This window comes from Varanus komodoensis, unplaced genomic scaffold, assembly GCF_004798865.1.
Source record: "Varanus komodoensis strain SLA01 unplaced genomic scaffold, ASM479886v1 scaffold15, whole genome shotgun sequence".
Lineage (NCBI taxonomy): Eukaryota > Metazoa > Chordata > Lepidosauria > Squamata > Varanidae > Varanus > Varanus komodoensis.
Genome location: NW_025335440.1, coordinates 10,746,305 through 10,773,997, shown reverse-complemented (window position 1 = coordinate 10,773,997; position 27,693 = coordinate 10,746,305). Strand labels below are relative to the sequence as shown.

General features: G+C 44.2%; 1 protein-coding gene across 2 annotated transcripts; it reads right to left on the bottom strand.

The window, feature by feature from the left end:
* Window positions 1-1,732: 1,732 nt before the first annotated feature.
* NUB1 (negative regulator of ubiquitin like proteins 1) lies at window positions 1,733-26,460 on the bottom strand. Of its 2 annotated transcripts, XM_044424855.1 has the most exons (16): window positions 26,304-26,460; window positions 21,567-21,684; window positions 21,304-21,471; window positions 20,743-20,801; window positions 20,161-20,231; window positions 19,799-19,993; window positions 17,446-17,534; window positions 17,208-17,314; window positions 15,380-15,566; window positions 12,659-12,766; window positions 12,396-12,548; window positions 11,695-11,841; window positions 8,528-8,620; window positions 6,976-7,168; window positions 4,065-4,118; window positions 1,733-2,546 (listed from the first exon to the last, which is right to left on the bottom strand). In XM_044424855.1, exons 2-16 carry the CDS (start codon window positions 21,681-21,683, stop codon window positions 2,380-2,382), a joined length of 1,908 nt encoding a protein of 635 aa, XP_044280790.1. In that variant the 5' UTR covers window position 21,684; window positions 26,304-26,460; the 3' UTR covers window positions 1,733-2,379. The 2 variants fall into 2 exon arrangements, with proteins under 2 accessions (XP_044280790.1, XP_044280791.1); XM_044424856.1 differs by lacking the exon at window positions 4,065-4,118.
* Window positions 26,461-27,693: the final 1,233 nt, after the last annotated feature.

Below are 27,693 nucleotides of genomic sequence, written 5' to 3'. Positions count from 1 at the left end.
ACTGTATTAAAGACAATGCTTGCAATGCATTTTTAAGATGCAGGAGTTAATTCTGATCGATTATATAAAAGCTGTGTTAGCTTATAAGGCTTGGAAACTTACTGGCAGAGATGGAAATGTCACATACTGGATGCTGTCTAGGGAAGGCCCCCTTCCCTCCCCACCCAAGCTGGGATGCTTCTGCTACATTTGGAGTACTGATTCCTTGACCGATGTTTACAGCTGCATGCACTGTGCTCAGTAAGGCAGGCCAATATCACTGTTCTTACTACGGGTTTGGGGAGAATGGGAAAGGATGCTTACCGGAGGCTTGGGCTTACCTGATGCAGATAAATACTTGTCCTGTTAGACCACAAGTGGTTTTACAGCAGAAAACATACTGGCATTTTTCCCCACGTGAGGATCCCAAGGCAGCTTACATAGGTCCCATTATATCCTCACGATGACCACCTTGTGAGGTAGACATTAGGCTGAAAGGGAGAGACTGGCCCAAGTCACCCAGTGAGCCTCGAAGAAAGAGTGAGTCAGAAGAGGCCTCCTGGGCCATCTAGTCTGACCCCAGGCTCCAGCTGGCGCCGCTCATGAAACCCCCAGCACGTGGTTGCCCAGCCTTCATGGATGCACGAGGACCAGAACTCCCGTTTCCCAGGAGCACCCTTGCCACCACACCATGCTGGCACATCCAACACTTCTGAATCATGCAACGTCTACACGCACCAGTACTAAAGGAGGCCATTTGCTGTCTGGGCCCGAAGAAGCCCAAGGTCAGTTCCTCTGTGGGGTATGGCTCGAGTGGAAGCCAGGCTGAAAATGAGTTCTGAAGATACAGTGCCGTCTGCCCAGTTCACGACAGGCCCGTCAACAGCCGCTGGCTTGCAACTTGCCGCACTTCATGCCAACCTCAGTCCAGATCCAGTTTGTGCACAGCGTCACTGTGCTGGATCACTTGTGCAAGCTGGCCGGCTGCTGGGTGGCTGTTCAGGAGCGGCGAGAGGCCCGCAAACGGCCACCCCACAGCCTGTTGTCGCGGCAGTCAGGGCTTCTAGAAATGAAAACTGGGGAAAATCTGTGCTGGGGAATCCCAGACGGCCTCACTGTTGATTTGAATTATCATTACTGCACTAGATGGACTAGGAGGTTTGTGGTGCCTTCGCTTTAACCCTGCCCCCCGAAAAAAATCTCAGTGCTATTTAGCAGAGACAATGTACTCGAACATGATAGAAAGCTGTAATTTTTGAACAGAATAAGCAAAGTAGCTAAGTAGATCAAAGGAGTCTGTCAGCAAATTTCTACCTTTAAACAGTATTCCCCATATTCTTTGTATGTGCATCCCAAATACATGTTGATGGAGGAAGCCACAAAATGGCAGCAGCAGGACATCTTCACAAGAAAATTCTGCATCTTCTCCTTCTGATATGCTGAAAACATGCTCAAACAGATGTCTGGCTATTCCTATAGTCGGTCGCTGCATCCGGGGGCTCTTTTCAAGACTATTTCCTTTAAAGAGCATCGGTTGAGAAAAGCACAGAGAAAGTTGCTCAAATGGCACTTCCATTAAATGCCACAGGCACTAAGGGCACTTCCTGCATAGTGGTCCAGAAGAGGCAGTTCTCAGAGAGTTAAGAAAACAAGAAACTGAAGAGGTTTTGGTACTTTTATAATCTTCACTACAGCAGCATCCAGTACTTCATCTCCAAACGGACAGGCCTTAGCTCCCCAGAAGAACTGCAACAAATGTTATTACTTTTTATTGGTTATTAATGCATTATGTAAAACAGACACTGAAAAAAGGAGATCGACACAAACTGGTTTACAGCTGACTTCAGACTACTGGATTAGATCAGAAAAACTGAAAGATCTACAGACTTGAGATTATATTCCAAAGGTCTGAAAATACCAAAATGCTAGTCCTAGAGAGATCCTATGTTTAATGCTCCAATAATTGGATCTTTTGTTTTTTAAAAAAAGAAATCTGGGTATTGTAAAAGAAGTAAAGAGATGTAAAATGGATTTCATTTGCTTACTAAATAGGTTTATCTCACATCAATATATATTGCCTCTCTATAAAAATATGTTTTGTAAATACTTTTGTATTACAATTGGTATTACTCTCCAGTGTTGCTCTAGATTACAATTAAATACAGATTTTACACATACCAAGATTTAAAAACTATGCAACTGACTGAACATAAGGCATATGGCAAACAATAGGGTCAGACACATTTCCACTCCTAATATTAAAATCCAAAGTTCTGATCTAGACTAACTTAGTCATGACTCGTGTGACCCACTGGCTTCAGGACTAACATGCAATTAATTTTATCTGGAGTCCAAAAGTTGCTGGTCCATGTGGCTGAGACCACAGCCTTTTAAGTTTGTCTACTGCATCTGCACGTGGCTTATGTAGGAGAGATATTCGTTAATTATATGTTCTTCCTCTTCTAGAGTTAGGTCCAAATAATCTTCTTCATGTTCTGGGATATCTTCTAAGATTTCATTGACAGCATCTACTTCCATGTCATCATCTGTTGAGGCCCCTGAAGTACCTAAAATTAATGAGAAATGTAGTATACAGTGAATGCAAGTCTCTTATTCCCAGCCTCAATAATTTAACTAAACCTCTCGCCATAAAACTGGCTGCATTCCAACAGTACTTTATTATCAAGAGTTGGATTCGGGCTTGCGGAGGCATGAGACGTTAAAGCAAGGCAGTCTTTACTTGTGCTTAAGCCAAATCCAGATTTTATCATGTAGTATATCAATGAGGGACAGACCCAAATCTACTTCTCCTCATATTAGTGTCATGAACATGGAAAACAAGAAATCCAACTCTACAGTGCTGCTAATCTAGGCTGAAGGCTATTCAAAGTGTTAGTGTGCAAGAGCTGTTAAAAAAAAAAAGACCAAAAGGTAATATAATTTAACTGCAACATTATAAAATGCAGACATGAAGCTGAAGCACGAAAGTGAAGTGAGTTTTGGATTTAGGGAAAACAAATAAATCAAATTCAGTTTTAGAGCTCAGTGTGGTTAGAACCAAAGAAATACAGTTAAGAACGACTAAGCCAGAAGAAGCCTTTCACGTATCAGAGAAGGGGGTAAAGAGGGCAGATGGGTTATCTAATCCCAAAGGATGCAAGTGGAAGGCGAAGGAATACCAGAATGAAAGGGTTTCAGCACTGAGAAGATGACCTGCTTCTCCACAGAACCCGAATTCAGTTAAAGGAACTGCTCAAGGCATAAACAGGATCACATGCAAAGGCCAAAGTAAAAATTGGTCGTTTTCAAAGAGCAATACTAAGTATGATTTACTGAAAATAAGGCCCAGTCAGGGAAGCATATTTCCAGGAAAATGGACACAGGACAGCAGGCTTATACCCGCAAAGAGGCATCATGAAAAGGCCACACAGAACAGGACAACCATGTGGACCCTCACTCAGCCTGCCCCCACTTGGCATCAGGTAGATGTGGTGAAGTAAAACTCCCAGCATCCTCTAGCCAGGACGGCTGGGTGAGGCTGCCAAGGGTTGTAGCTGAACACACCTGCAGGGCACCAACCTGGGGAAGGCTGGACCAAACTGATGCCAGAAGCTGCAGTTTATTCCCTCTGTAGGCGGATGCTGCCTTTCAGATGTTTCGGACTACAAATCCCGCAACCTGGCCATGTCGCGAAGACTGGTGGCAGTTGCAGCCCAAAGCATCCGAGGCTCAAGGTCACCCATCCACGGCTCATTCGGATGCACCCCCCCCCTTACTCTGCAGAGAAGGAAGGAATGGCTTTTCTAACCAGCATTAAACAAACCCAAACTGGTAAGCAGATTTTTCCTTTAAATTAATGGTAGGTTATCATGGAGTTATCAAAAGAAGAAATAATTCTGGAGTGATGTAAGATCAAAGGAAGCTGAGGGTCGAGTTTAAATAAGAAGGCAACGTGGGATACAAGAAATAAAGGAGGTGGTGCAGACTGCATGGCTGCCTTTAGCGGGTTAGAACCTTCAGCATGTGCTGAGAAGTTTCCTCTCCTTCTGGCAAACCATTAGTGATAAGAGGAAGCCCATTATTACCTTGTGGGTTTTTCCTTCTTTGTTTTCCTTCTTTGTTTTTCGTTCTCCTCTTATCTTTTTTGGACAAAAAAGGGAATCATTTCAAATTTGGAAAGCTGGTTTGAACAACCCATTTAAAAAGTTACGAAAAGTGTTATTTTAAAAAGAGTAATCTGATCTAGCATTTCAAAGTGCCAGAGGAAAAGACCGACTGAAGAGCTCTGCAAAGAAGAGCTCCCCCATCCCTCTGCTGAAACAAACAGAAAACAGGCAGCAATTGGCATAACTAATCATACTCCTCCCCTTAATGAACATGTAAAGGGGGCAGGAAGAACATACATTATTTTAAGAAGTGCTTCAGATGAAGCTCAAAGTTATTCTGAGTGTCTGGGCCATGTGATTACACTGTGCCTGCTAGCACCCCCACCAAACTAGGATTCCTAGTATGAGGTGGCAGTCAGAACTTGCCTCTTTACAGAGCAGTATTGGCAAGGCTGGGCCCTGACCATTTTAATATTCCATATATTAGAGTTAAGTTCTAGCCTATTTGGTCAGATTAGATCTTGGTGTCCATGCAGTGTGTCTGGGTAGCGACACAGAACATGGCACTGCAGTAAATCCTGGCTCTTTCTCCCCAAAAAAGTCCAGAATTTCACTGCTGTATTTAAATACCCCTCAAAATATTTTGAGACTCGGCTCGTTACATAGTTAATCAGACAAAACCTAAGTAAACGTAAACCCAACAACTAAGTGGAAACTAAATGAAACTAAATTTTAAAAAGAGAACCAGCTTAATCTGACGGCCATTAGACAAAGTCTAGATGGCCGGAGGAGAATCTGAAGTCCCAACCCTGACCTCAGGAACTTGCTCTGAGGTTGGCGCTGGGACACTGAACACACAGCACGCTCCCGGAAAGAAATGCAGCCGCTGCTTCGCCAAGGCCACTCCAACGCAAAGCTGGAGATGGGGTGCCGCAGGCACAGGCTCCGCCTGCATATGGAACATTCTGGTCAGCTCAGGCACACACTGCAAGGCACCACAGGGAGGTGGCTGGAATCAGGGTGGGAGGAACAGAGGCAACCCGCCTTCACCGCCACGCACAAGAGACCTGCAACCCTTGAAGTCCGGAAGGTTAAACGCAGTGTCAGCAGATTTCACCCTAACGCTACCTGTGATCAAGGTGCTTTCTTCATGGGACCTAAAAGTCCTCTTTGATATTAAACCTCAGATAATGCAGCTGAAATGGCACCGGAGTGGTCAAAATCAAAACTTTCCTGCCTTACCCCAGGATCACTGTAATAGAAATGTTATAGCTTGTATTTCCCCCGAAAATGGAGCTTAATGTCTTCTCTTGCCTTTATTTCTTAAAATAACATTGTTTCAGAAAAGGGCTGAACCCTTTTTTGAAATTATGGTTATGAAATCTCCAGGAGAAATGCTGCCGTTCCGCAATGCAGGGGTGGGCAGTTCACATCAGTATAAAATATGCTAGTCTACTGAAAAGCTGGGAGTAGAAATCCCTCTGAAGACCAGAAGTTCCTAATTTTTTAAATTAAAAAAGAGAATATTATTAATTTTGTCTAAGGAGATCACTGATGCTGGTACAAAACAAGGCTGGTTTAGATGCCGCTCCTACAGTGTCAATGATTTTTCATAAAAACGTCACAGGGGACACGAAAATCTCAGGCTCTGAGAGCTGGGAAAAAATCAAGAGAACCAGGTTTTCTGAGTTATTCATGGCAGGAAGGCTGATGGCATTTACAGGCATTAAGGACACTATTCAAACTACCCACCATGGTGCAGTCAAGACTTTTAAATTCAGAATTTATTTTGAAATGTCCAGAAAGTGCATGTAAAGACTTGCCAAGCAACCATGTTTTACTCTCTGCTTGAGACGTATGAAATACTTCAGGTGGCAACGCATCATCTGTTTATGAGTTGTATACCAGCAGAAAATAAATAGCGTACGTTTTAGAAAGGCCAATTGAAGATACTTTTTGGAATATCCCAGTGGTATAGCTGGTACTGTAATTTCAACCAACCATGAAATAATAAAAAAAAGTCTGTAACAGTTTGGGATTATATTATTAGAAGTGCCTAAGGGTATTACATTACACTGTAACATCATGATGCCATTGTAATGACAACAAAGTATCTCTGGAAAGTTGCTGAGGAAAGATAATAGGCTGCGGGTAGAGGACGTTTTGTCAGAAGCATAACTGTGAATTTGCAGAACGCTGGAAAAATCCAGAAGTTGTCCTCAATCAAGAAACGGTGTAGGAAAATCTTGCACACAATGGTTAAGACGAAGTTATTAACCACTGTGAATATAAAGGCAGGTCAGGATGATGGCATGTTTCTGCTTAAGACACAATGAAGAAAATTGTTGTGTTTTGGTACAACAAATACCCCCGTGGAAAATGCCTCTGGAAAGGTCAGTATTATGAAGGCAGTCAACATAACTGTAATTGTTCCAAAGTGGTTAATTAGTAGCCCATTTTAATATGATAGTGTCACGTTTGTCTTTTCCCCATTATTACTAGTAATCTCTCAGTATCACAAAGGGAATGTAATTCAGAATTACAACACATGTCACAGTAAGTTATCATTTGAAAAGTTGTGGGTTATTTTTCCAGTGTTACACCAGTGTGTATGAAGAAACAGGCATTCTGAGAAGTTAGGACCGGCCTCCACGCGCACGCTTATTACATGATCAAAAACACTGCCTGCATGCAGCGCACTGACTGCATGGCCAAGTCATGCGGGCAAGGCCCCTCTTTCATGGTACAGTCCAACAGGTGAGGATCACGCATGTGTGGCCCCTCCCCATGGAGACTGGACCTCCCATGCAGCTTTTGCACCCTGTCTCGGCTGGCACCATGGGAGCAAACGCCTTGCCTTTAGACGTCACAGCCCCAGGTCCCCCTTTACCTGCAGAATCAGTAGGAGAGTCTTTGGATGAACTGGAGTCGTCTGAACGAGGGAGGCTGTCCAGAGCGGTCTGCAGTTCTGCAGGAAGGGATCCCCCGTGATGTACAAGGATCTGTGCAGCCAGCTGAACGTTGCCTTTGAATAATTTCAGAGCCTGCTCCACGTCCTTGGGCTTAAAGCCCATATATACCAACTAGACCATAAAAACACAAAGATGAGGCATGTGTTATAATTAGCGAGGTTTTTGTTTTATTTATTTATTTATTTATTTTACTTACATCCAAGGAGCTCAGAATGTGACTTTCACCTCAGAACAGCTCTGTGAGTGAGTTGAGCTGGGTTGGTTGGAGTGGGAGGGGAGATGGCCCAAGATCACTTGCAGTTACAGGGCTGAGCAGGGAATTCCAGGTAGGGTTCTTACCCTTGTACTACACTAAACGCGGTGCAATTTGGGGAAAGTGTACTTCTTATTGTAAATATATCCCAGAGTTGAAGGCCATATCATTGGCTCACAATAACGGCTCAGCTTTTGGTCCTGTCTCTGGAACAACACACTTTTCTGTAACATATGGTGAAATGTGGGTTAACTATTATTACAAGAAGTAAAGGATACAGATGGCCCATCCAAGTTTTGCATAAGAAGAAATGCAGAGATGGGCCCGGGCACTTTACATATGGATATCCCCAAGCACAATGCTTCCCATTTATACCAGCTGGCCTGCTGCACATGTTTGAACTTACTCTACTGCTTTAGCTCTGGGCCTGGTTCTGACACAATGGATGTTGGAATGATTCCTGTGGTTATCTGTGCCTGGAAATATTTAGTTAGAATGGACCATCTTTGCTGCACAATGAAAAACACACTCAAAGACACAGCTTGCAGCTTATCAAATGAAGTTTTAATATGTCTGTGTCTACTGGAATAATTGTAACATCCATCCAACAGATGCAAAATCAAGTAAGTCGTTCAAAATATGAAAATTATTCTCATATGATCTGTGCAAAGAATGCTAACCAATACACATGCACAAAAAGTGAGTCTCACAAGGTTGTGAGACATTCCTGACTGCAACCTGAGTTGATGCGCACTCTGGCAGGTGGCTTGATGTGATCCGCACATTGCTTACACTGTCAGTACTTTGCCTTGTTATATGAGGAGATGCCCCAGCTCTCTTTCGGCTACAGCTATATCACATGAGCTACCCATAGATTTCAGTGCAGACTGCAGCAAAGTGGCAGTGGAAATTAACGAGACATTGGAGCAGTGGTAACAGGACACCCTCCAGATGCTGCCTGAGAGGAGCTCCCATCAGCTTTAGACAGCGATGTCAACGGAGTGGGGTGCTGAGAGCTCCAGCCCAGCAACATCTGGAGGGTCACTTTCCCCCCATCTCTGCCTTAGAGAAAGAAAAAAAAAAACATTAAGGATTTTACTGGCCCCTAAGTGGTAATGTAAAACAGCAAGCTAAAAATTGCTAAGGCAACGAATGGGACCGTCAGCCTCAAAGAGATTGGAGGAATTTGAATCCCCCCCAGGATAAATGCAACTTACTTGATCAATACTTTCCTGGGTAACATTGAACTCTTCCCCTGGCATGGGATCCTCCTCATCTGGCAGGAGTAGCAGTGGGTTGTCCAATATAATCTGGAACAGACAGCAAACACGAGTGTACACACAGACCAAGAGCCTCCCCCACGCCGTTCACGCAGAAGTGCAAGCTCACAAACGGCATGTGAAAAGACCATTTGGACTTCACAAGCTATTTTTCCCACACTGCTGTCAGCACATTCTCAGGTAGCCAGGTGTGCCTCCCACAGTGCACAAGGCCTTCAACAGCTGGCAGACCGCAGGCTGTGTTTTTCCTTTAATGCCTACTCAAAATAATTCTATTTTATTTATCAAGACCTTTGCTAGTATTTAATTTTGAATTGTCTTTCCATGATATTGGGCATGGAAGGCTGCTTTTACGTTTGTTGGAGGTTTGCTTGATGTGTTACAGCAGTTTTAAAAATAGAATAAATACATTCTTAGGCCAGGATCCAAAGGGCTATTTTAGGAATGTTTAAAGTATATTGGTTTAAATGAAGGGAATTTAAACCAATCATTTAAATCTCAAGTTTCCTATTCTGAAATCTATACTTCTTGAGTCAGCTTGAAACATATTGATTTATAAATAAAGAGAACATTCATGTAACGAAAGGGCATAATTCAAAACTGTCTATGCTAGTTCACATGCTCTTTATATTGTAGATTTGTGTCTGCTCATAGACACGTATCTTACAAAGGTTTCTTTAAACATACAAGGATATTAGGCACAATAGCTCATTTGAGAATTACAGCTTCAATCTTCCACATCCTTGTTTGGGAAACATGCATAAGGATAGGCATTAAGAAGTACCCAGAACTTTGCAGAAGCGAGAGACGGCAGTTACCGAGGAACGCCATTTCCCCCCATAAGTTGGAAAGTGACGGCACAGCCTTTTCTGGCGGTGTCATAAACAACAGTAATTTTAGAATTGAACCAACTGCAGCCACAAGGCAGGAATTTAATACATGATCATCCACACATGTAGATAAGGGTGATTCTGATAAGATACAGAATAGCATCACCTGGATTACGGAGCCTGCGATGGCCCATTAATTGCAAGTCCCCTGTGTCAAACTGTAACGTAGGAGCGTGAACTGTACAGGTGCTATGAAGATGTTTTCCCCAACCTAACTTGATGAAACAAAGCATTTTAGGAATGATCTAGGGGGCCCCAGGGATCTCAGATCTCCAGATCCAGCTTGACAAAGAGCCCTCATCTCACAGCTGGGATTCTGTGCTCCGATACCTCCTGCACACCTTGCAGCCATCATGGAAACAACCATGCTGGCGGTCTCTTCGAGGTGGGGAACGCAACCTTGGAGGAGGTAAAGCGGGGAGGAGACAGCAGGGGTCAGGGTGTGAGGTATCCTTTGTCCTCTGCTGCCCCTTCCCTTCCCTTCCCCTGCAAAGAGTCCCAGACGAATGGCTGAAAAAGCTACTGAAAAAGCAACGCAGAGCAGAGGGGGAAGCAAGGCAAAAAGCAGCCACTCTGCACAGGATGCCTGCAGCCCTCCTAGGCTTATAGGCATCTTGACTGGATTGCACCCGTAACAAGCAACAGCCCACTTACCAACGTTTCTTAAGCTCCGGGATGGACCATGAGCCCAGTTTTCGTTTATATGAAACCATTAAGTTCCAGTTTCATTTTAAGCCAGGTTATTTTAAAAACTATTATTGCCCAGAATATTTGTTTTAAATAATCTGGTTTTTGTCCACCCTGGGCAAATCCAAGGATGGGCTTTGGCTTGCTTTGTGGGATGTTTGACTTTTTTCTTTGAATGGCAGGTTCCTGTGCCATATGAGACAAAGCTATGGCTACCCATCATGCAGCACTGGGGGCGGGTGCTTGAGAAACACACTGCCATACAATAGCAAGGCATGTGAACTGTACGGATCTTAGGAATCCAGCCTCTAACTACAGGAGCAAAACTTTCTGCAGGGAAGTGCTGAGTTAAAGTTCTCCACATGAAACCTACCAGAGGAAACCAAGTATGGGTGAGAATGTCATGGTTATAGTAAACTTAAAAAAATAAAATGTTTGCAGCTTAGAAAATTTCCCCTACACATACGTACACATTTTCGAGTTGAGCAAGTCATTAAAATTCCATGAAATTCTTACTCAAAGTATTCTGACCCATTTCTAATTCTTATTTTTCCTTGTGTAACACAAGGTCATGTGGTGCCAGTGTGGTGTAGTGGTTAAGAGCATGGGACTGGGACTCAGATGATCGGGGTCCTAGTCCCCGCTCAGCCATGGAGCCCACTGGGTGACTCTGGGCCAGTCACAGACTCTCAGCCCAACCAACCTCACAGGGTTGTTGTTGTGGGGATAAGATGGAGGAGGAGAATAATGTAAGCTGCCTTGAGCCCTTTGTAGGAAAAAGGCAGGATATAAATCCAAAAATAAAAAAATAAAAAAATTAAATAATTCCTGATTATATGAGGGTACATTTGAGCTTTCAATATGCAAAATAATCTGGAATTTTTTCACCTGACATTTGTGCAACTAATGGACAGAGTCTCAGCTGGGGTGCCAAAGCCAGAAACCTGTCTCTAACGGCCCAGGTGTGCCTGCTCCAAGGTATGTTCTACTGAATTAAATGGGGCTGCCTGGCAAGTGTGCGCTGCACTGCAGCCTAAACGAAACTGTGCAATTCCTTTTGATAACTGAGAATAACTTGAATTTGAATGGTTCTGGAGGTGCCCCTTTCTTTTTGACAACTGGAGGCATCCACATTCTACTTCTCTCGCTGGCCATCTTGAAACTGTAACTGCTTAGAAAGGAGTCTCTAATTTAACAGCTATTAGGGAAAAAAAACAGCACAGGGACCCTGTCTAAATGGAACTTTTCACCTCCTCTTCCAGGTCTGCTAAGTGAGCATTATAGCAAAAATCCATTTTGCTTTCTAGGTCCGGCAGCAGGAAGACTTAGTGGGAAGCATGGCTGGTGTTCTGCAGAGCAGTAGCACACCTGTAGGGAATCCTGATTCACCAGTTTAGAGATCACATATTTGACAGACAAAGGAAGCAATAATATTTGCTGTCTGTTACCTGAAACCATATGGAGCCCACAAGGTATTTCCCAGCAGGCTTTTCTGCAGTATTGTCAAAGGTTTGGAAACACACTTACCTTAGTTGCCAGCACAATGTCTCCCTTCGCCTTATGAAGAGCTTCCCTAGCAGCTCGCTCAGGATAGCCCAGACTCTTCAAGGAGTTTATGTCCTCTAGTCGCTTTCTCCTTTTGGCTTTTTCCTCTCTCCTGATTTGAGCCTTTTCCTGTTTGAGAAGAGCCATAAGAGAAGGTGCATTGCCTCAGCCTGAAAGCATCTCTCTTGCTGCTTTGATGCCTTCATTCTGTTCTGATGCATTTCTTCCTGTGATACAACTATTTCAAGCAAAAACTCCTGCTTCCTCATTCTTTATGAAGGACTTGACTAAAATGGTAGTCTTCAAACTACCTCTCAAGGAGGACTATTTTCTCCCAGAAAGCTCCCCTCAAGTATGTCTCTACTACTCCTGAAGCTCACAAGTATGGAAACTTCATGGAGATTTAGCACAATATGTTTTAATTGGTGGAAAAACAACAGGTAACTAATATTAATACTGCCCCACATAATAGGGGGATCCAGCTCTTTGGCCACTGAGACAAATGCCACGTTTTAAAATTAGGGGGTTTGTGACATACAGCAACACACACACATACCAATAATCATGTCAAACTGGATGGTGGCAGCTTGCATTGCTTGGTGCCCACATCACAACATTTACTGCATCACAACAATACGCAACACAACCTGATGGTATAGCATGGCAGCCTCCCGGCATTATACCTCTCTCCGGTTGGAAATGTGACTAGCAGCATGATCCACATTTCCATCACAGGCTCGGAGACCCAGACGAGCTTCCTGAGCAGAGAAACCCAGAAGTAACAAGCTACTGATCTTCTCAGGATCTATGCACAATTCTTGAACTAAGCCATGGGCCTGTATAGGAAAGAAGTGGGCAAAGAAATAAACTTTTACTAAATGGAGCACACGCAAACTTGTGCCTAGGGGAGGGATTGTAAGGTCTGAAGCTCAACACAAAAACGTACCTTCTGAAGATGTTCAGCAGCCTCCCCTTCTCTGCCATTATGGTACTGGGTGATTCCTTGAAGTAAATAAAGCCTTAAAAATAAAGCCTTCTCTCGGCCAGAACTTCCCTAAAGAAACACAAGTATTTACCAATGGGTCAATTTACATGTTAGAACATAAGGACAATGTATGGATTTTAACTTTATTTACCAGAAGTCATTGGAACAATTTAGAGAGAAAGCGCAAGAGTCAGCGTACAAGCACGAGACAACAAAACAGATCATAGGGGGTGGGGTGGAAAGAGAAGGGACCCACAGCCACAGGAAAAGGAGAAAGTTTGCATACGGGACAGCAAACAAACTCTGGCCCTGCTCTGACCTCTTGAAACTTTGCAGAGCTGATGTAAGGCACTTGCATTTACTAGAGGGGCAAGAATCCACTCAAACAGAGCCCAGTAACACAACAGGCCTGAATATCAGTATCAGTTATCAGATGTAATGGGGAGGGGGGAAATAAGAGGCTGGAAATCTAACAGCTGAGTATATCACCAGTAATCAAACAGGGGAAAAAGCTTACCATGAATGTCAATCAATAAAGCACAGAGAGACTTGCCCAAGGCTAACGAACACCTGCAGCGCCGCAACAAGCTGGGCTGCATCCCCTCACTTACATCAGTCACCCTCTCAAAAAGGCCTCAAGGAAAGAATGCACCACAAGCCCGGTTAATTTAGAACGAGCCAAGTGCCAGCGACAGGGTCACCTCCAGACAGGGCTCTTCCTGGCTGCTTTCCCCCCACACTATTCACTTGGGATCAGGCACACAATGCATTGGGAATTGCTCCTGGACAGAGCCCATGGAAATGGAGAGCAGCTAGGAACGAGTTCCTGTGAAGTGTCCGTTCACTATGATTTTATTTTTCTACAGCTAAATGTTGTGTCTGGTTTAATATTGAGAAGCATCTTCCCAGCAGATCACATGGGATTAGATTTTACTGGTTTGGCTAAGTTACTTGAGAGAGCAAACCTGGCTCTCGCTGGCAGAGGACAGGGCTAGTCCCTTCCCTGTTGTGCCCAGGCAACCTATCAAACACCAGGGGAATTACCAGCTCTGAATCTCGGCGTGCTATTGCACCCTGTGTGTGTGTCCATGTGGGGAGGGACTGGAATTGGCCAGGGGACCTTTTCCACATGGTCAGCAGCCAGCTATGCAGTCGCTAGACCCACACCAGGTGCTTCTGGGCACAGGACCTTGGAGTGGAACTTATCCACTCAATTCCACTCCTAAGCTATAAATATGGACTTGGCCTGCTGTCGCCGGTTTCTCCACCACCTGCTCCAGAGCTAATCCCTGTTATCTTGCTAAAGAAAAAGATTATCAGACAGGTGATGTATATGGGAAGGAATTTTCCTTCTACTTATGACAGGTTTGTGAGGTGTGTTTTTTGCCTCCCCCTCAGGAATATATGCTGCTCGTAGTTTAAACTGCATTTTAACGGTCTCTGTCAAAACTTCCTACTGCAGGTAAGTGCTTGTGGTGGTAAGTGTGGGTGGGAGCTCAGCTGACCACTGGATTCTTTTAAGTGATACTGCAGTGCCACAGTCCAGTTCAAGGCGGAGGCCGGTGGGCTGCGTCTGTGACACGCTCAGCTCACAGACGCAGCCCATGGTCTTGTTTCACACCCTGCTGTGCTGAGAACCGCCGTCACCATCCATGTTCTCTCAGCATGAGGGCCGGTGAGAGAGAGACAGCCTGCTGGCCAACACCAATACTGGAATCCTCTGGATGCTCTGCCTAGACTGGTACAAAGCACACACACACACGTATACTGACAACCGGCCCAGAGCTGTAGTCTCAATGGTCACACAGGTGTGTGCATTTTAATGAGCATCCAAACAAGCACATTAGGTTGTGGATAGGCAGCAGTCAGTTCCAGGCTTCCTCCCTTCAGAAATGCTTTCCCAGACTGTGGCATTGATGGGCCAAGGCCCCCTTTCCATCCAGCTTCTACCACAAAACCCCGGAACATGGCAAAAAGGGTTCTGGGTGCTGGATGGGTACATATTCTGTTTCTATGGGCATCAGCCAGGCTCGCAGGCTGCACTAGTGCTTCACATGATCTGAGAATGCTGCAACTGTTCCACAGAACCGAGACTGTGCCCTAGAGCAAACCTAACACCCCCAATGCAGGGGAAAATTAGGGGTGGGCACACCATCTTGTAGGGAAGTCTGAAAAGCTTCTGAGGAACCTCATGGCTCTCCAGTGTTAGATACAGGATAAAAAGCGACTGTGGTCAAGTAAAATGCATTCATGAACAGCTCCCTGCTATGATATCATCCCCTAGCAGTGCATTATACTAAGGTACTGAAATGCGGAAGCTTGTTTTCTATTTGAATTTCCTGCTAGTCTGTGTAGAGGTTTAATTGGAATTCATTGTATCTCTGTTGCACGGGCGAAAAAAGGTGGCAGAGGAAAAATAAGTGTCAGAGAGATAACTGAGCTTACAGTCTTGAAATAGATGCATCCTCTGTGTACATATTAGCTTTATGAAGTTACATATTCACACATTTAATCTGCAAAGGCATCTACTTCCTAGGGAAAGGCAAGAAGCATTTCCTGAATGCCAAGGGTATTTGGCCACATCGGGAGAGTTCAGACTCCCAAAGCAAAGGAAGCTGTAAAGGACGAGGAAAGACCATAGAAGCATCCACATGGGCATGCCCTTCCATCTCTTTTGCCTACTTTTATAGTGACCAGTCTTTCGTGGTTCTCTCCGTAGCACCTTCTGAAGCAGTCGTGGGCTATTGTGAGCTTTTTCTCAGCATCGTCAAGGCACTCCAGCTGCCCCAGGTGGAAGTAACACCAGACTATGTCCAGTTGCAGCACTGCGTAATTATCAACAGTGTGCAGGAGCTCTGAGCCACAATCGCTGAAAAACAAGAAAATTCCATGCAATGACTTCCAAAAGCCACCAGTAAAATTTGTCAATAAAAAGTGTACATAATTTCCCTCAAAACTCTGCAAATTAGTGGTTGGAGGTGCAATTCTATTCTGCTGGCTTAAGGTTTGTTGAATGCTCCACTGAGGCCAAGATTTGGCAGTGGCGCTGCACGAACAGAGTGAGTTATGCAAAGGCTACGGACAAGATCTGATCTTGTCAGAGCTCATGTCCCTTCACGGCTGTCAATTGCACAACTTTGCACCCACCTTCCACTGATTCCAATGGAAGGAGGACAGCAACCTTGTGCCAATGCTCCCTTTTGCCTTACCGAAGGGGCAGGCAACACCTCCCCAGGCTCCCCAAATTCCAGCCCTGCTGAGTCTGCCTGCTTCTGGATGCACAAAGCGCAACATACAGCCAATGCACATGGGGCTCCACAACAGGTGTCTGTGTCCTGAAGGGGAGGCTACTGTTGGTAGCAAGGAGAGGCATGTCCAGGGCGGCACCACTCCTTCAGGTGCTCCTGTTGACCGCCTGGCCACGCGACCTCTCTTTGGGCTCTCACGGCCAGTGCCGGGCTAACCAGAAGGGTAGTCCAACCGGAGAGCAGGTGACTTCCAGCTGCTCCCCTGGTCTGCACAACAGACCTGCGGGAAGGCTGGATGGCTCTTGGCAGCATCCACTCCGCCTCAGGAGTGGTTTCCAAACTGATGGCATCTTGTGGACAGGGCTCCAGCTCCCCCCCTCCAGTGCAATGAGTTTCACTTAGCCTCAGGACAGGACCCAGGTGGGTGGGAGCCTGGTTCTACCTGGGCTCCTTTGCTTTCTTTCAGAGCTGGGCTTCTCAGGGTGTTCAAGGGGGATGGGTGCTGCTGTCATGGTGGGTGAGGCAATTAGTGGGAGGCAGCTGGGGAGGCTGGTGATTGGCCACATAGGTGGCCAGGAGGAGGAGGAGGAGTGTGTCTCAAAGATGGAGGGCTTATTTATTAGATTTATGTCCTGCCGTTTTTCTTAGAAGGCACTCAAAGCGGGTTATATCACTCTCCTCCTCCTGCTCACGCTCTTATCCTCACAATAACAACCCTGTGAGGTAGGCTGGGCTGAGTGTCTGTGACTGGCCCAAAGTGTCCCAGTTTGCTCCATGCCTGAGTAGGGCTAGAACCCAGACTGCTCAAGTCCCAAACTCCCTGCTCTTAACCAGGACACCACAATGACTCTCTTTCTTAGTACAGAAGCTGTCATTCTGGGCATCAGAGCCCCTCTTCAGAGGTGCCTGCAGTCTCCAGGGAGTAACCGCACTACTGGGACTTCCCTGCTGGGAATTGTGGCACTGCCACCCCTAGGCAGTCCAGTGTGAGCTGGCTCCATCTCTGCTGCCTCCTGGGACCTGTGGACAGTGGCAGTGCGGCCCAAAGCACAGAGGAAACGGGTAGAGTTTCTGCAACATTTGCTCCCGTTCCTCTCTACCACGTTTCTTCCGCCTGCTGTGGGCTAAGCACATGCTGGATACAACGGCCTCTCTGCTGGCAGAGCGGCAGCATTACCTCTAGCCCTGCTGGATCGGCCGCACAGGGCTGCTTTGTAAAGCACTGCAATTATATCAGAAGAGAAAACACCAAAGATTCTTACCAGAAATGTTTATCCGCATCCAACAGGAATGGCAATGCCATGGCATATTCCTTCTTCTTCAACAACGCTCTTCCCTTTTCATGATGGCCCATTGCTAACAAGAGAGCCTGCAGAGGAGGAAAAGGAAACAGCATGTTAATATGAAACCTTAATGCTTAACTGCATTTAAAACTAAGCCTGCTCATCCTTCACTCCCCATCTCCTCCCCTGCCCAAACTGCCCCAGAGCTTTCCCTCACTTTTTTGGCTTCTGGGGGAATCTTGATGGATCTTCCGGTTTGGTTTGCAATGTCGAGGTAAGGCATCGTCTCTGGATCCATTGAATCCTCTGCAACAAACCATACAGATAAATTCAGGAATAAACTCACTCTCAGATATTTGCTTTATGCACCAAAACATTTGCTTTGTAAAACTGGAAGTCCACTAGCCCACTTCACTGGCCCATTCTCTCTTGTATGCAAGATTAAGTAGTCAGGTTAAACTGTTTGTCCTAAGAGCTAAATGGTATTATGGTATATCTACTCTTTTCAGCACCAGGTGAAAACCTTTTTATTTGCCCAGTATTTTAATAGTTAACTTTTTAATCTTAGTTTTTATGCTGTGTTCTTTGTCCTATTGTTCCACCTGTGCACCTACTTGCTTGCAACTGCTATGGTTTTATTGGTTTTTTCTTGTTTTAGTGTTGTATTGTTTTACAGGTTATTCTCTTTGTTTGTAATGTTAACTTCTGTTAACCACTCAGAGAACCTTGGGCTATTGGATGGTGTAAAACTGAAATAAATATTGTATCTAAAGTGTAGGGTGCTGCCAAATGTAGTTCTGTCATACAATCAGCTTGCCTCATTTTATGCAGTGTCCCAATAAAATATTCTTCCATACGAAGCTTGCTTCTGTTTGCCTACCTCCTATTCCTTTCCACAAAAAAATCCATTAAGAAGGAAAAAACAGAAGAGCTGCACAATGTTTTTTGCTCAGAAGCACTATAAGCCCTGCATTTGAAAGCATCTGTAAACATCTTGTGGTTCCTGAATAAGTTCTTCATAAATACACACTTCTGGCAAAATGAAGTCTCAGCCTCTGTCCAGTTTTCATATTGTATCCTCCAAAATTTCTGGTGATATTTTCCGGGAGGGTGAAGATCACCCAAATTATTCTCAAAGGGTTTGTGGGAAGGCCCTATGAAGGAATGAATAGTGGCCATCCACGGATTCATCTGAACCTTCTCGTAGTTTCAGTGAATGTCATGAAAATGAAAAGGTGTTTGGTTATCCTCCCTTTGGTTCTTGGGTCTCAACTTGCCTGATTTGTACAGATGAGAGCGATGTTTACAGACCACCTCAGTATGTCTCTCTTCAAGTAAGTGCTTTAAAAAAAGGGGGCCACTTTTATTAAAAAATACCTCTGGTCATTCTATGTCAGTTTCCAACTTTCCTCAGAAGAGATCAAATTTCAGGAACGTAAGATGGTCAGGAGGTAAATTTCATGATATGATACTCGCAGCCTCTCGTACTGGCAGGCTTCCAGCCGACTGAAATGCATGGGCTGCTCCACTTGCATGGTGCCATATAGACAGTTCTAAATCCTCGAACCACGATCAAAGAGATATTGGGGCGGAAGTAACTGGGGCTTTATTTGCGCTGGTGCCAAAAGAGTTCTCTGTGCAAATCTGACAGGTTTTTTTAAAGCCCTGGCCACCCATATGATTTTGCTGTGTATGTGTATTATTTCTTTGTTTCAAAACTGATCTCCCTCAGGTCAATAAATCACCATTTTCCCCAGACTGTTCAAGGCTTGAGCATATTTGGTGATTTAGGGTGAATTTAAGTGCACCCAGCTGCCAGGATCATTGGCTCTTTCAGTACCTGTGGTTCTGAAAACCGGATGTTACAACTTGCCAGCATGGTTCAGCTTGAACTGAGGAAAAGTCACTGGACTGGCTATCACCATCAGCTCCTAATTCCCACGTTACTTTTGTAACTGTTTTGTAAAGGTTTGCAGTATACTTTAATACTGTAGATGAGTGAACATATGTACATTGCTTGAAGTGCAAAGGAAAAGGCCAGACTGATGGATGAAGACTGCTGGTGTGTCTTGTGGAAAAAGCAAAGCTAGCCACACACCACAGTTGAAAAACTGGCTGTCACTGTTTTTTTTAAGTAGTACTACCTGGCTTGCATGCAATGAACGCAAGTTAAGTATGGGCTGTTACTGAATCTTGGATTGCTGTTGAATCATTGGATGTTGTTTCATGTGAACACTAGATTTAACTGTAAGTTGTTAATCACAAACAACCCAGAACTCAAAAGTCAACAACAAACCATGGGTTCTCTTCCATAACAACCTAGAGTTAAATCACAGGACTGAGCTCAAATATAATGGCAATCCACAAAAAACCTATCAATTCAACAACCCACACCTAACTCATACTATGGATTGTTGCGAATGTAAACCTCAGGCCAACACCTACCTTCTTCTGATGCGTAATACAAAGTGAGACGCTACCTTCTCCTTAGGCATAATACACACTGGCCTTTCTAGTTTCTCCTTTATTCAGTATTGCTAACAGCAACATTTAAGTAAAATGTTCTCTACCTCTTTCTGCGAGTATTTCTATGCCTTTCTTCGTTCTTTGCATCCGTTTATTCATTTCTTTGTTCTTCGCTACCTCTTCCTCATGCTGCATTTCTTCTTCATGGACTTTTCTTCTAGTTTCCTCTTCACTCAGTTTCAGCTCAAGCACCATGACCTTGATGTTATGTGTTATACCTTGTTCTTCGAGGGTTTTTCCTGTAATATATAGAGAGATGTATATGCCAGACAAAGTCATTTGGAAGAATTTTGAAATAAACATCCTAAAATCAAAGTTTCCTAGGGAACAAGGAATTAGTTCCAATTTGACCTCTGAATGTAGATGCATAACTTCTCACATGATATTTTAAAATACAGATACATACCTAGGTCAAGTTGCTTCTTATTTGCAATTATTTTAATGCAATTTTCTTCAAAGCCATAGGTTTGTGCTATTCTGTGAACCAAAGTAAGAGACAGTAAAAGCTATTCAGTTTTAAGAGGCTAACATATCATTTTTACTCGTTATGATGCATAAACCCACCATGACTACAAGGAGTGAAATTCAGGAATCTCACCATTTTACAAGCTAGAAGGAGAAGATATAACGGTAAGAAGGGGAAATGAAAGCCTTTTGAACTGCAGTACTCAAAACATGTATGTAAGGATACTACAAATTCAACTGCTTAAGATAGTTTCTTCCTGTTTCTCTTGATAATCACATCAATGTAAGCCACTATGAATTTATAAAGACTTAAAAAAATAAATACAGCCGCTCCTTTCCATATAAATGTTTATTCTCTTTCTCTATGTACTTAGATGTAAAATATGACATTCCTATGCCGAGCGTAAGGAACATAACTAAACTAAACCCAGAGTATATACTACAAAAAAAAAAAAAAACTTTACAGAAGTGCCAAACAAAGCAATTCAGAAAATTTTTAAAAAGATAATGTGATAGGACTTACTGAGATCTGAGCTCCTTGCCTGTGATGACCAATTTTGTCTCCAGAGCATTTTTTCTTGTCTATAAAATAGAGATATAAATACCGAGTTACAGCAAACTGCAGTTCACCAAAGGAGGCTTATGAAATTCTACCAATCCAAATTCTGCCATGGATTTGCAGGTTCAGAATCACTTGTTCTCATTTGCTGAGCAGGAATAATATGTCAGGAACCCTCTATTGTCTAAATAATAATCATAGACAAATAATAATAATAACCACAGACAAAATAATATGTCTATTTTGATTTTTGATCTGTGTAGAGGCCACTGCAATTGTACAATTCGCTGTAGTTGTACAGTTGCATGTTCTACAACTGTCAGCTTTACCCAGCTGCACTTACTGTATGAACTGAACTTTCTACTGAAGCAGTTTTGAGGATGTGACCATGCACTAATCACTGTCTTAAATTAGCATAAACTGAAGACTCTTTTCAGCTAGCATATTTTCCTGCTCTGAATGAAATACTTCCATTCATTGCAAAATTTATATATGCTTCTTTAGATAACATTAGCAATTGCTTACTTTACCCATCCTTTTAGGCAAAGCTACTTCAAGCGTTGCAATTCCTGTTGTCTTAAAAGCTTCATTTCCTGTTCCCCGCTCAATTGCTTTACAGCGTATTTCTTCCAGAATGGCTTCTATTTCACAGTCATTATAATTTAGCCTGGCTGAATATTGCAATGCGAGTTCCTAGAACAATAAAATGAATTTGTTAGTGTCATGAAAGTCGCGCAAATATTCAGCAACTAAAAGCAGCCACACCAGGGCAGCCACGGTGTACATGCCTTCAGCTCCGCACCAGCCTCTTTCTGGTTGTTTGTATACGGAGGTTTCCACAGATGAATTTTGTCTTCTCGCAAATAGTTTATCAGCTTTGCCGCAAGATACTTGTTCTGAGCCATCCTTGCAGAAAAAACAAAATTAAAATGTTTACTCCTGTGTATAACAGCTGCTACTTAGAGTAGTGTAACCTTGTTCTGACCTCAATCAAAATGCTTGTTCTACTTTCTTAGATCCCTATAGGAAAATGCTTATGAATGTGATCTTTTATGCTGAAACCAATGCAATGGGGGAAATGCTCTATGTATGGTGCTTCAATTACATGTACATTCAGTCCTTTCTTTTTAAAATAAATATCTAAAGGACTTACCTACCCACCCCCTCAGATCAGCTCAGGAGACCCTCCTACGAGATCTACCCCTCAGGGAGATAAGAGGAGAGGCAATGAGGCGAAGGGCCTTTTCTGCTGCTGCTCCCCATCTCTGGAACTCCCTCCCTAGGGAAATTCGCCTGGCACCATCTTTACTTTCCTTTTGGAACCAGGCGAAGACATGTCTTTTTAGGAAATTTTTTAACACTTAGCCTGAACGCTGTGGCCCTTTTTATATTGCTTTCATAGATGTTTTAATTTGTTGTGTTTAAATAGCTTTTAATGTGTTTTATTTTAATATATTTTATGTACTGTAAGCCACCTAGGAAGGCTTCGGCAGTTATAAGCGGCCTATAAATACATGCATAAATAAATAAATACCACTTTTTAAATGTAGAAAAACCCTTTTGGGAAGTGAGGGAAGAAAAAGAGGATCTGACCTCAGAAATTCCCAGCTACTTTGAATTCAGAACAGGCAGTTCTGCTGCAAGTAGAAGGAAGATGCTTCTGGGGATAAATTCATACCCCTGTGGCAGAGTATGCATCTGTCACATCAGCCTCACCACTAAAGGTACAAACTTATGAACATTTAGACAAAAAAGTCTTATAACAGTTTAGACAGAGAAAGTTCCGCATGGCTGGCCAGGTACACTGAGAGTAGATGAAAGGCAGACCATGCACAATGCCCTCAACTCCCTAGAAGAAAGGAAGGATCAGAATAAAAATACTAGTGATATTAGCATTTTTTGTTAAGACACACACATTTACACATTTTAGTATTCCTTCCTGACACAGGAATTGATTCTAGAATCTCTTACTACTCGTGGTAAATAAGGTGTGGAAAACAGTGCAATTATGTTCAAACAGTTTGCCTTGTGCATATGACAATATTAAATTATGATACATACTCTTCTGATATCAATAAACTATCAGTTCTGGGCTGCCAGCAATGCATAGTTTTTAATAAAATAAAAGTTGTAAAGAACGGCAGGCAAGCAAGCAACAAACAAAAATGTTCAGCAAAGGCTGAGTAACATACAGCCAATAAATTTGGAAGAAATATTTAATGATTTATCACAATGTTTTTATTTGCTCATAGAGCTATATTCCTCTTGTAAACCAATTTTTATAAGAATCTATTGACAGGTTAAAATTGTATGCCAGCTACTACTAAAAGACTGTAGACGCTTGCTCAAACACAGGTATTTTCCTATGATATTACAGTTCTTCATAAATCTAAGCAAACTAAAATCTGAATAGGAGGAACTCTAGCTAAACTTGGAGAACGTTAGGATTGTCAACGGACTGAAAAAGAAAGCCTGGCCTGATCCTATGCCTTTAAGAGCAGTTTGATTTGTAGAAGTTAGCAAATGAAGCCTTTCAAAGGAGAGGGAGACATGGCCACTTGCAATGGTCTGCAGACTAAACTGCTATTAAGGGTTCAGCTACAAGGGCCAGTTGAAAAGCTGGCAGGAACAATGGCAGAACATAAGCTTCCAAGCCTGCAATCTTTAAATCACTTTTCCTACCAAAATGAAGTGGTCTGAGAACTGCAGCTGCCACTACTACTTTTTGCCATTTCTGCTGTGCTTTCCACATTTTAGTATCTGCCAATGAGCCTAAGCATAGCCACAAATGATGCCAGATTTTACAGATGCAGCCAATAAAAGTCTGCCAAAATTTTGGTATTTTTGGAATTGTGATGCAAGCAGGAAGCCAGAGGAAAGCAACTGCTGATTCCTGCACAGAATTTCTTTTTCAATCACCATATGGATGAACAGAAGGTCAGTGGTTTAGCTTCCATTCTTTTCATCCATTCATCCAGATCTGTGGTCTTCTTGCCTGGCATTGCCATTACTGCTTGAGCCAGATCAAGAAAACAAAACTTTGTGGAAAGACTCCCAGGCAGCTGGTGGGGAAAGACAAGAAATCTTAAAAGTGAGGAAAAGATGAAAGGAGACAAACCAATATCACTGTGTGAAACAAATCTATATGCAAGGCCTCTTAATGATTCAAGACATTGCAAAAGGATCTGGCAAAGATCTTAAAATGCTACCATCTGCTACTTGGGACGAGGCAGCAAAACAGATAAATTAGTTTTGCTTTCGATAGTATTTAGTTCACATGCATCGAGCACAGTGCTGCAGAAGCTCCAAAAGAAACTAAAAGAAAAACATTTTTATTGAAGTGTTGTTTTGTAAACAACTTGCTTCCCAGAAAAAACCTACTCTGAAGAGCAAATTAAATGGTACTTCCATAAGACAACTAGTGAAGGATGGAGAACAACAGTGCCTTTTCAGGCCTGACAGGGAGACCTTGCTGCAATCATGTGGCAAACAGCCACAGGAAAAGTGGGAGTCCTCGCTCCAACCTGCAAAATGTACTCTAAGGTTGGAGATGGTCTCCAGAACTGGAATATCTTCTCCCTTCTTTCCCAGGCAGTGCCCCTCCATCCATGCTGGCTCAAGCTCCGAGGGGATAAGAGGGCTGATTAAGGGCATTCCTTGGGGAGCAGCAGCTTGACCACAGTATAATTATCATCAGTCTATCTTGATCATGAGCCGGCACAGAAGACTTCATCAGCCTCAAAAGGCCATCGATGTCTTTTTTTAAGCCAGAGACAGTTCGTTTCTACACCCCTTCTCTCTTCAACAGGATGCCCATAATCGCTCATGTTCTGAGGGGCTGTGGGCATCGCCATTGGATTGTGCCATGAGTCACTGATCTAGTATCTCTGCACTTTGCCAGAGATGTCTTTCTCCAATGACTACCCATATTTAGTCTTACAGTTCTCTCCGGTGTCACAACCATTAATACCTGCATGACAGGCAGAAACCCAAAAGGCGAAGACTGAATCTCTACAGGGAGAAAGTCTGCTCTGGTCAACCTCTGATCTCTCACATGACTTCTGAAAGGCAATTACCAGAAACAAGAACTCCTACCCTTGAGGGTCCAGGGATCCAGCTACAATTCTGCAGCCATCTAAGACTATGAAGCTGGAGCAGTCTGCCTTGGCCTGATGCCCCTTAGATATGGGGGACTACAAGTTCCAGCATTCCCTCAGCCAACACAGGTGAAATAATGCAGTTACTATTTTCTCTCCCGCTTCGCTGTCTTCTACCAGCAATGACATAAAAGCTGGAACTTTTCTTGACACAGATCTAAATGACAGAAACAGCTTTGCCTGTTTAATCTCTCTTTGTCCCATTTTGGTTAAATTGCATGGAGGTCACGGGGAGAAGCAGCAGCAAGTCTGGCTTGTACTTTATCTTCTTCAGGCACTGGAAAAACACAGTTTTTTTTTTCCAGTTTTTAGAGCAGCCCTTGTTCTATCTGTTCATTTTCTTGTGATAACACCATTTATTTCCTAGCTGCTTTTTAAAACTAAGCCAGGCTCCCATTTTAACCATTATATTTCTTCTCTTTGCAACACTTTTAATTGTTCTGTAAGCCACCTTGGAGGTGAATGTGCAGAAAGGACAAGGTATAAACTTCCCAAAATTACTAAGATCTAAACTGTGTAGGTCTTGGCACCCAACAGTAAATTCTGGATGAAGCTCCTCACACCAGAAATCCAAAAAGAACAGCACATCTATTCCACTTCTTCTTCCTCAATGGATTTCCCCCATTTTCGCTAAGCAAATATGGAAGCAGCAGAGGGGAAGGAAGACTAAAACTGAAAGCAAGCTCTTGTGGACCGCAAACAATTCTTGAACGAGGCAGGGCAATGGCAGGGTACAAACTTCATCGAGAAGCCCACAGTGTTTCCTTGGCATTTGCTTTCTTCTGCTATTCAGCAAGCCTTTTCGCCAGTGAGTGGGCCAGGTGCAATTTCTATTCTGTCGCTATTATCACTTTATTATCTTTGCTTTCCAAGGTCTCAGGACGCAATCCTGCTTGCACCTAGACAGGCTAACGGGCTGGCAGGGGCTGGCAGGGGCAGACCCTTTCTTCTGTCCAGCCTTGCACAGGCCTGCACCTGTTCTTCATATAAGCCGCCTCGAGTGCCAGATTGGGCAGGAAGGCGAGGTAGAGAATCCGGGCACATACACAAGTGGCGCCGGCACCTGCAGGGTTCTCGCCCTTCCATCGCCTTGGCAGAAACGGGGCCTGGCGCAACGCAGCCGACCAACCAGGCGCACCACGGCATTCAATCCGGGGGGCGGCGTCTCCCCAGTCAGCCTGGGGTCTCTAGGGCCGCGGCTGGGCTCCCTTCCGCCCCCCCCCGGTACGGAGGTCTCCCCTGCCCTGTAAAGTGAGCCTCGGGGATGGTTATCCGCAAGGGGCTGTGAAGGCCCGACCCCGCGAGACTGGCGAGGGGGAGGGGGGCCCCCGGGCTTCCTCCGCCGGGGCGCTGCCCACGGCCACTCACCTGCGCACTTCTTTTTCTCCCCACCCGCAGGATCCAGCTGTGAAGGAGGGGCCGCGCGTGCGCGCTGGAGCCGTTTGGTGCCCCCCACCCCACGTTCGAAGGAGGCCGAGGCGCCCACCGGCCCACTCGCCAAAGTTCGCCCGCTCGGAACTGAAAGCAAAAACACGGCGATCTCCGCCCCTCGCGAACGCAGCGCAGACGCGCCGTCACGTGACCGCACGGGGCGCTCGCCGCGGCCCGAGCCGCCGCCATCTTGGGTCCGCTTTCGTTTGTGGCGTCAGCGCCGGAGCGGCTTCTCTCCTCCCCGCTCCGCTTCGCTCCCTGGGCGGGGCGGCCTCCGCGCCTCGGGCTCCCTGAGGCTTGATCTCGCCTCGCAGTCCTAATAGGGGCCGATGGCGACAAAGGGTGCGGAGCAGCGAGATGGGGACGGATCTGCTCGCCGCCTCCTCAGAGTGGATGGATTTAACCTAGGATGTTAGCCGCAGTGTACAGCGCTGGGACGGACGGAACGTGGTATCCTCAGACCCCTTGGAAAATTAAGGGCGCCGCCTTGTGGGGTGCAGGCGGGAAAGTAAAAGCTCTTCAAATCCCAGCATTCCTATGTTGGAGGACATCATTCCCCCTGTAGCTGGGGCATGCTGGGAGTTGGAGGACATTTCCCCCCCTGTGGCTGGGGCATGCTGGGAGTTGGTAGACTCTTTGTTTTGTTTGATCAGTCGGAGGATTGTACTGTAGTTAAATCACCCTAAAGTAGCAGTATCCACTTATGTGGGTCAGGACCAATTTTGTCAGAAACATACAAGAGTATCATAAGTAGAAAGTTACACATGATGAGTAACAAGGAGAAAAGGAAGAAAACAATAGCAGGACCCTAACACTATAAAATGCAAGGTTCATGGAATTCCTTGCTTCTGTCTCCACTTTGTAAATCCTTATTACTCTTTACCTGTGCTCAAAAGTGTGTGCATTGCCACTTAATGATTCTGACAAGATGTATCTTGGCTTACAGAAGGTTCTATTACAATATACAAAAAGCAAAGGAAACCAAGTTGATTCAAAAAATTGCATCCAAATCTAAGATTGCCCAATACTCAACTAGGACCAAACAGAATTTCACAAATAAACCGACTCGATGGCTTGAAAGTTTGCAGTTTTGATGGATTCTAATACAGATATTTCCCAATTCTGGAAATACAGTATTGTCTTTGAAATCCAGTAGACACATTTAGGGTTTAGTTCTTTGTATGCCAGTGGGAAATATCTGGCTGGGGAATACTGAGAGTTTATAGGACTATTTTTGCCTAAATTTAGAAAGTACTAACAATGGCAATCACATTAACAGTTGCCCTTCACAAAATGTGATTGTCACTGTTATTATTTCTGGCATTCA